Source organism: Phaseolus vulgaris, chromosome 4 (assembly GCF_000499845.2).
Source record: "Phaseolus vulgaris cultivar G19833 chromosome 4, P. vulgaris v2.0, whole genome shotgun sequence".
NCBI classification, from domain to species: Eukaryota; Viridiplantae; Streptophyta; class Magnoliopsida; order Fabales; family Fabaceae; genus Phaseolus; species Phaseolus vulgaris.
In genome coordinates, this window is record NC_023756.2 from 20,005,956 (window position 1) to 20,015,846 (window position 9,891).

The following is a 9,891-nucleotide window of genomic DNA, read 5'->3' on the forward strand; positions in this document are numbered from 1 at the left end:
CCCTTTGAATAAGTAGATCATCCATTAGTGTGGCCTCCTTTAAATTTTACATTCTAATTCCAAATTACTTACTGGTATGAGCTCTTATTTTCTTGTAAACTTTCTGATAGAGAAAACCCATTTTTCTGTGCTTTTATGAATAGTACCTTCATATTGCTAATTGAAATATAAATGTAGTACAACATACATTTGATTACGACACGACACCAGTTACAGACTCAACAGATCCACTAATTAGTTCTCTTTTTATCAACTCCAAAATGTCATAGACCTGTCAAAGATTAGAACAAAAAAAAAGAGAGAAAAATAATTAAAAAATCATGGTGCACCAAATTTAAGAATTGAGATATAAACTAAGACAAATGATCTCTCAAAACAATTTGAGAGCAGGTCATAGTTTTAACTGGAAAATCAAATAGAACATGAACTTTTCACCTCAAAGAACTGCTGCAAAGCTGGTGCATGCTGATGAAGGGTTGCAAATATCTTCTCAAGTAACGTTATAAGTGCATCAACTTGATCACCTAGAAGATCAACCTATATTTAAACAGAAAAACTTTAGATTTTGAGTGGTTTCCAGTGATACTTACTTGCATTTGCAAGAAGGTGAATAACCAGAAATATTAGGACAGTTTGATCTGAGAAAACGTTTTCTATTCCTGCTCTCATTGTGTTTTTACTTCTGCAAAATGTCATTGTCTTGATTTAGTTGCTTGTCTTCAAAATATTGTATTGGAAACAATGAAAACAACTTTTTAGTGTTTTCTGTTTTCAATGTTTCCTATACAAACATTTGAAAACAAGAAAAAAAAAGTGAAAAAGGAGGTACTTTTGTAATTAAAACAGAAAAATAATTTATCAAACCAAATGACCCCTTAAATTTCATGAATGCACAAGGTTTGAGATTACGCTATAGACCTCAGCTTCAGCCTTTTGGAGATTCTGGCACCTTTTAATGAAGGCCTTCTGATAAAGTAATTCCTTGCTCCTGAAGCAACCAACCAACTCAATAAGAGGATCCAAACAATCTTTCATCTTTTCCAATCTGTATGAATAGTTTGGGAAAATTTAAGGGAAGGAAAAATTAGATAATAGGTAAATGGTATGCATGTGAAAAATATTGATGAACAATGATGGTGAAATACCTCACAGTCATCATCTCAAACTTCTGGCATATCATTGCCCCAAATTCTGCAAATGTTAGTAAAAGATTCAAAAGGGGCATGAAGGCAGAAGAAGACAGCTTCAATTGACCTTCTTCATTATTTGACATTTGATTCTGAAAACTGTATGAATCACGTAGACTGTGCCCTAAGCTGGTGCCTAACTGCCTTAGAAGTGCCTTGCTTATGCCTAATTGTTGCAACACATGTTCTACCTTGGTGGTCAGTGAAGAGAATGTTTCTTCTTCCCCAGTTATCAAATCTTCAAATATTTCATGCTCATGTAGGTCTCCACGTTCTGAACCCAAGTCTAGTTGCCTGCATTGTTCCTTGATCTCACATTTTGCACTTAGCATCAGATTCTCCTCTGCCTCAAAACAACTAAGTAGAGACTCTAACAATATAATTGTCAAGTTCTCTTCTCCCTGAGCTGTCCAAACTTGGTTTAACATTATAGAAGAGGTAGAACAACTATCTTCTATGGTGTTTTCTTGATGAACCAATGAATTAACTTCCATGGTCAAGAAAAAGGCATCATTCAATGTCTCAACCATGACAACTTGGTTTACCTTCTCTCTGATGTAATTCTCCATATAGTAGTCATCTAGTTCCCATCCCCATTCCTCAAGCATGAGTTTGAATACAACCATACAGACATCTTCCTTCAGAAAACTTTCTACAGACATAAACCGTAACTGATCCAGAAAATTTTTCCTATCTTCTCTATGCTCCTTTGAAGCAAAACTTGCAATATTGACAAAGTTTTTCAATGTTTCACCGAAGACAATCTGATGTATCTGTTCGGTTATGGCACTGTCTACTTGGCAAACTACCATCTTTTTGTTGAATTCATCCATAGTTTTCCGAAAGATAAACATGCATATATCCTCACTTATGGTGCTATTTATTTTTTTGTCTACTTCGTTACTACACTGTAAACAACTTTCCTTAGCTTCTCTCACATGTCCTTTGATTAAGGAAAACTCTTGATTTGCTGCCTCAGACATGAAAATCAAATTTATGTCATCTCTGATCTTCCTTTCAATTGTTTGCTTTTCTATGTTTTCAGTCCACTCATTGATTACTTCCCTTAAGTAATACTTACATACATGCTCCTGTATCTGCTTCTCCAACTCAAAGTTGAAGATTTTTTTATTGAATTCTTCTGCTCGATCATCTATAGAACCAGACACATTTTTTGATTTCAAAATTTGATCTGTGTTAAATTCCTCGGCTATTAGTGACAATTCCTCCTGTATTTTATTCTCAGCATCACAGATTTCTTTTACCTTTTCTTCAGCACTTCTCTGACTTTCAGCAACCTCACTAGTATGAATCTCATCTACTTCTGATAACTTCCTCAATGTAAACGGTTCCGTGTCATGAATACATCTTTGCTTGAAAAGATTTTCACTAAGTTTAACATTCCGATAAATAAAATTGTCCAATTTTTCAGTAACAACATGGATTCTTTCTTTAACACGATTTAGTTCCTTTCTTCTCCTGGAATATGAGGCCTTTCTTTCTTGTAATATTCCATGCTTACTCAAATTCAGTTCTTCACTCTTTCGGCGAATAATGGACTCGTGACTCTTTATCAACTTCGCAACATACTTGCTCCCATCTTCATTTTCTTCATCTTCTGCAAACTTTTCTGTCTCTTCCACCTTTTGAGAGGACTTGTTAGGCATTTCATGACTTCCTTCAGGAGAAGAAGGCCTTGTTGGGGAAGAAGGCTTTGCTGGGGAAGAAAGTGATGAACAATCAGAATCCTCTGGATATGTGTCATAGAAAGAGGAAAACTCATGCTGCAAACTTGTAAACTCATTCATCAACCGTGGCCACTGCTCCTTCCAAACTTTGACAACATGATTCTCATCCTTCTTCACTTGTCCTTCAATGTTCTCTTGGAAATTCCTTATGGAGCTTCCAATTGATATAGACATCACATCTTTTTCAATTGCCAACTTCCATTCCCTCTCTTTTGGCCTCATTTCACACAAGAAAAGGGCAGATTGCATCTTCCCAAAAGCAAGATCCATAGTCTGCTTTAGTATGTCTATGTCAGAACCCATCTCCTCAACCTTTTTCCTACCAACACCATTATCTTGTACCTTACTAAACATGTCATGTTGTGGCTCAAGCTTTTGTTGATCCTCACCAGTCCTTAACTCACTAAAACCATCATCACCACCACCATCTTTATGTTCATTTCTTGTTGTTTGTTCATTCTCAGCATTTGAACTACTTGTTTCAACCTCATGGCTCACTCCCAAAGCAACCAATTGTCTTTCTTTCAGCTCTAAAGCATGCCTAAGTTGCAACTCATTTTCTAATCTCTGTGTCAATTCTTTGTCCTTCTCTACTATGGCTAATTCAGATTCCTTTAAACGCCATTGAAGGCGATCTTTTATGTCTCTCAAGTCATCAAGTACCTCTTCGTGGTTGCTCTCAAGAAAGCTGCTTTCAGTCTCTGCATGAACAATGCTTAGACAACCTTCAAGTTGCATCACTGCTAACTCATAGAACTTTGATATCTCATTCAACCGCTCTAGCACTCCTGTTTTCCCCTTCATCTTCTCCTGAGCTTTGTTCATGGCATAGTGCACAATCCACATCATGGTAGAATCTGCCAAAGATACATCATCATATCTTCCATCCATACATCCAAAAACCCCTTCCATTTTTCCAAGAAAAGTACACTACACAACAAACCCAGTTGAAACTTTATTACAACAATAACAAGGTAGTGAGTGATGCATAAATGCTACAGAAAATTTGTCATATAAGATGAAAATGCATAAACTGAGTGCAAGTCAAAGAGAATGTAAATTTGATCTGAAATTTCCACTAAAACGGGTAATTTTGACCCTTTCAGGAACTTTATGGGGTAAGCATGTCTCTAGGCATTCTTTAAGGAGCATTGTGTTTGCATTCTATGAAATATTTATAGATATGTGGCTCTTTGTATTTATTAATTTATTTTCTTCATATTATTGGCCACAGTAAAGCTCCAAGAGAAGTAAAATAACAGTGCAAGAAAATGTAAAGATTTTTTATCAATGGTTTTAAATTTGAACTGTTCATTTCATCAATAATTTTAGTTTGCAGTATCTAACACCAAGGTCAAAATATACATAAAAATAAAATGTTTTAGGCATATTAAAAAATTTCATGAAAAAAAATTAATGATGATTCCAGATACTTCAACTTTAAAAAATACCTTTTACCAATTGCATTTGAAAATAATTCTGCTTAAATGTTCAAATTATATTTAGATGTGTTAAAAACAAAACTTATGTTGAATAAGTTAGAAATTAATTTAATTAGATGAATACCATTTGTAAAGAATAAGGTAGTAAATAAGATTGACGAAAATTAAAAAGAAAGGTTAATTATATTTTGGTCCTTCTAATTTTATGCATGAGAAATTTTGGAGTTTCTAGTTTTAATTACTCATTTTCTATCATATGTTTTAAATTAAAACAACTGTTTATCTTATAGTTTTAATTACTCCATTTTAGTCCACACATTTAAAAAAATGGAAATATAATTATTATATTGGTTATCGGTAAAAGATAAATTTAATATATAAAAAGTTCGTATTGAGAGAAAAATAAAGACAAAGTTAATGACAAAATAGGTTGAATCTTATAAAAAGTAATTTTGATTACTGATAGAAAAAGGAAGATTAAGAATCTATTTGGACCAACTTTTTTCAAGAACATTTAGAAAAGAAATATATATATATATATATATATAAATTAAAATTTATTCATATAAAAATTACAAAAATAGAGAAATTATATCGAATAACTTCTATCAATTAGTGCATAAATTAATCACCTAATATATCTTTGTCTTCTTATTTTTATTTCTTAGAAGTTTTTATAGAAAAGTTGGTTGAACCCAACAAAGAAAAAGTGTGATTCTAATAGTTTGTTCTAATTAGGATTAAAATGCTAACATGGCCAGTGGAACTACTTTCAAAGCCATAGATTCTTTAGCATTTAATTGTTTTTGATAGCTTTTGATGGGGGAAAACACAAATTTTTTTTTTCTTCCAAAGCAAAGGTAGAAATGATTTTTTTTCTCCTATTAATAAGTTGGCATTTTCTTCTTGCATCTCCACAATTTTCAAAATGATTATTTTATTCTTCTTTAAAATGACTTCCACAATTTTCCAAATATCATTTTATTCTTCTTTAAAATTATTTATTCTGAAAATTTTTCAGAACACGTTTTTTAGAATTTTTGAAAAAAGATTTCAAGAACAGGATTTTCGGAATGAAATTTCTAGAAGAAAATTTTCAAAATGCATTAAATATACTTAAAAAAAAAGCTTTTTAGAACAAAATTTTCAGTACAAGATTTACAGAGAACACGTGAAATATATTATGGAAAGAACTTTCTAAAAGAATTTTTTTTTCGCATGGCTTTCTCTCTCTCTTCTTCCTCTGCAACATTCTCCCTTTACAACAATGATGAAAACAATAGTGACGGCAACAGTGATGTGGTGCACTGAGGAAGATTATTTTAATTTCTTCTATTAGTAGAGAGATGCAGTTAAGAATGATAAGCATGATAGTGAGATGCACGTAACAAAAGCCTCATAAGTTTGTAGCATATGTCAATGTTGCTAACATTATCCCTGTGATCATAGTGAGGTCGTTTAATTGTTTATAAACAAACCAATCTGAACAAAGAGATAAGAGGGAATATGGATCAAATCTCACCTCCATCACTTCTTTTTAAGAAAAAAAACTTTGATAGCTAATATAGTTAATACCCTTTGACCTTTAATAATCACACTGCAGAATAATTGTACAATAATGTCTAAATAACTGTAAGAAAATCCATAACCAGCTGTACAATATTTGATCACTCTACTTTGCACAAATTGTCACCAAGAGCATGAGGACAGATCAGTAGCTCCTTATTTCTCATCAACACAAGCTTCAAATTGAAAAAAACAGAGTTGTGATGACAACACCTCCAACAAAAAGCAAGCTCAATGCAATATTTTGACATGGCAAGAAAGGAAAAGGAAAATGGCATATTAACGATGCTGATTATCCAAAATAAAACATTGATAATGCAGTGGAGATAAGCTAAAATGTACACATTGAAATTAAAAGCAAAGGCCAATTTTGTTCTCCTTTTTATTATCTTTCAGTAGCAAAGAGGAAGAACACACACATATGTATATGATCCAAAATAAATTGTGGACCAACTTTAGATGAGATTGAAGAGGTAATAAACACAAGTCCCTTACAGCAAAACAATACTTATATGATCAGATCTTCCAGAAAAGTTAAGAGGCAGTACTTACTGCAGAACTCCCATCCCAGAAAAACAAATATAAAATATTTCAATTTTGAAATCAGGTAAACCAACTACTGATGTTAAAACTCAATCCTAAATTATACAAAACATCGTAAAGCCATGAAAGTGATATTAAATTCAATCCTAAACAATAGAAATCATCATATAAAGGATAGAAGGTGAATTTTTCTTTGATCCAGAACAAGAAAAGAGGCAAATATAATTCCCAAGAAAAGAAGTGGGAGAGCTTAAGAAAATACCATGATCAAGTTTACTAATCCCAGATAGTGGCATTGTGAAGCCTAACCCAAAAACACCAGGAAAGATTGTGGATACTAAAATTTATAAGGGATTTTTACTTAAAATTTAGGACACATATCATTAAGACTAAATAACTAAGGAAAACAGAGGATGTAGCAATGTGAGACTCCAAAACTGATAAACTTCTTAAATAAAGGCTGAAGCGTTTGAAACAAAGGCTTAAATACAAGAAAAAGTTCCATGCGAAACAGAGGATGAAGCTCGGTGCCATTGCCAAACATAAGATAGATAGTGCACAAATGAAGCTTATGCAGTGTGAAACATCAGTTAGATAATAGGCTCAATGGACTTTTATGCTTTGTTTTATTTTAGCAAGGGTAGCTTAGTCCTCTCTTATTTTATGCCTTTATATTCCCTTAGTCATTCTATTGTAATTAAATTTGCATCTATTAGAACAGGTTCTCAATACTAGTTTTCTCTATTCTTCTATCTTAACACGGTATCAAAGGCAAGTTTGATTCATATTTTGAGTGAGAAAAGCAAGAGCCAAAGGATTAGAGAAAGAATCATTCTCGTTTTCTCACCAAGTAGGTTTCTGGAAAATCATGACTTTACATTCCCTTACGTTGGATCAAACTTTGTTTTGAGGTCTAGTGCAAAAGTTATTTGGTTTTGTACAGTATGGACTCTGTTTTGGCTTCTTCATACAAGAAAACCTTCAAACAAGAAAGTATCTAACAACATAAGAAAATATGTTGATTATAATCACCAAACAAAGTCAAGCACAAATACTCACAAATGAGAAGAGGTGAAGAAAGAAACCAAAATAGTCAATACTGTACAAGCTAAATAACTTTTGCACCAGACCTCCTTTCACCGATCTAAACCATTGAAAACAAATAAATACCAATGACAAACTTGTTGTCAAAATCTCATTGATTAACTGTAAATGAATGTGCAGTTGCAATTTTATACAAGCTACCTTGTGAGAAAACGGAAATGACTCTTCCTCTACTCTTTTCTCTCTTCCTCTTCTCAATCAAAATAAGAACTCTCTTAGATGCAATACCATGAATCCAACTTGCTCTTGATACCATGTTAAGATGCAAATGCAAAGATAAAAAAAGAGGAAGAAGAATCAAGAAAAATAGTATTAGAGCACTTGTTTCTAACTAAGGGAATATAAAGGCAACAAATAAGAGAGGATTAAACTACCCTTAATAAAATAAGACAAAGCATAAAGGCCCGTTGGGCCTTTGTCTAACAATGAAGTACTAAGTCAGCCCCCCACAAATAGTAAGCATCTTCAATTGAACTAAAAAAAAAGAGTGCGGGAGAGAAAAGTAGAACAGAAGGGGACGCAAGACAATTGGAGTGTAAGAAATGTCCCTATGTTCCTCATTGAAGAAACTTCCCAATGGTTTCTTTCTCTAGAGTTTAAGTACATCTCAAATTTAAATATGTTTCAAAAGTTCTCTTAACAAAAATTCACAATGGTCATTTGCTTTTAAGAGCAGAAAATCTCAGAAAAATGTCTCAAATACAGTGGCATCGTTTGGATATTAATCTCTTCCACCGATCCAATTTACTGCATGTTGGGTTTCATGTGGGATCAAGTCAAACAAGAATCTATGATCTACATCTAAGTTGAAGCCACTTTGACTAACTTTCCTTTTTCACATTCAAAACATGGATCCGAGGCTTCTTCAAAAACCAAACCTAACATGTACTTAGGCTATCCATTAATCAATTCCTTTCTATCTTTCTCTTATCATACAACTACAACCCAACCCAACAAGAAAACTCGAATTATAATCACAAGGACAGTGGCTTATGCTTCCTTGTGTAATCAACATTGAAAATCCCTTATAGCTAGAGCACTATACCCCATATTTACAGTGCATCCAGAGCTGATTTCAGTACCAAAACACACTTGTGAAAGTTTTACATTAAACAACGACTTTATCTATTTTTCTTGTATAATTTTCTCCTCAATCACTCACACATGAGTCAACACCCAAAATTAAACCAAAACAAACTTCTTCATTAAGTAAAAGAAAGGAACTATTGATGCTATTTCTTAAGTGTTTGTAGTGTTATTTTTCGACCAGAATTGAGGTTTCACTTTCATAATCTGCACCTAAGAAAATGCATCGAAGTTTTATCCTAATTAAATTTCAACAAATCCATTGCAGCCACAACAACCACACTAGACCCAGAAAACATTAAACCATTAATTTCAACAGGTATTAACCCGGAGAAAAATTCCTAGAAAATATCTTTAGAAGCAATCCAAAAAAAAACCAACTAAACGAACAGGGATTATCTCCTCACAAATTCAAATTTCAGACAAACAAAACAAAGAATGAGAAACAAAACCAAAAGGCACAGGGGCTTGGAGACAAAACTCCAAGGGATCACCAAAATCACCTAAAAAACTTCATCTTCATTTTATCCTTATAAAAATTCACCAATTCACTGGCAGGCAGAAAACAACTACCCTTTTCAACACCAACCACCCCAGATAAAATCCCCACAAAATAACACTTTCTACAAGCAATTCACAAAACCCAGTTGAAAGAAACACCTATTATCCCCTCACAGCAATTAAAAATCCAAACAAACAAAACAAAGACTGAGAAACCAAACCAAAAAGCACAAGGGTTAAAGAGTTAGTTAGTTGGTTACCACCACAGCAAAAGCAACAGTAGCAGCAAGAGAGAACCAGCAACAGCTCATGGCAGAGGGAAGCTACCGACCCAGCTTCAAAATTGAGGAGGTTGGGTGCTTGGCCGTTGCTATCATCCCGGTTATCATTTTCCAGAAGCTTCTGTTCCGTGGAGGATTGTTGGTCCTTCTCCATTTCCATTCTCTGGTAGTTCCATTCAAGCCTTCTGAGGTAAGAAATTTTGAAGGAATCTCGGAGATTCTTTGTCGGCCAAAGATGCATTTCCAATTGAATTTAATTAACTGGAACTGGGGTTTGGAAATTTTGAGTCTTGTTATTTCCTATTGATTCTAAAGCTTGAATTGAAGATGGAAGAATCAACAGAATATCAGAGAAAGATAACAACAAAAATATTGATATTTTTTTTTTCTATCCTCCAATCATATTCTAACGATAAAGATATAGGTTTATTAT

At 33.3% G+C, this 9,891-nt stretch overlaps 1 protein-coding gene and 1 long non-coding RNA gene across 2 annotated transcripts; both read right to left on the reverse strand.

Moving 5' to 3' along the window:
• Positions 1-128: 128 nt before the first annotated feature.
• Positions 129-4,253, reverse strand: LOC137837409 (uncharacterized). Its single transcript, XM_068646390.1, has 4 exons — positions 1,146-4,253; positions 919-1,045; positions 436-537; positions 129-271 (listed from the first exon to the last, which is right to left on the reverse strand). Exons 1-4 carry the CDS (start codon positions 3,845-3,847, stop codon positions 194-196), a joined length of 3,009 nt encoding a protein of 1,002 aa, XP_068502491.1. The 5' UTR covers positions 3,848-4,253; the 3' UTR covers positions 129-193.
• Positions 4,254-5,762: 1,509 nt separating this feature from the next.
• LOC137837412 (uncharacterized) lies at positions 5,763-9,630 on the reverse strand. The gene is made up of 3 exons (XR_011085455.1): positions 9,438-9,630; positions 7,732-7,835; positions 5,763-6,119 (listed from the first exon to the last, which is right to left on the reverse strand). It is a non-coding gene; the product is annotated as an uncharacterized lncRNA (long non-coding RNA).
• Positions 9,631-9,891: the final 261 nt, after the last annotated feature.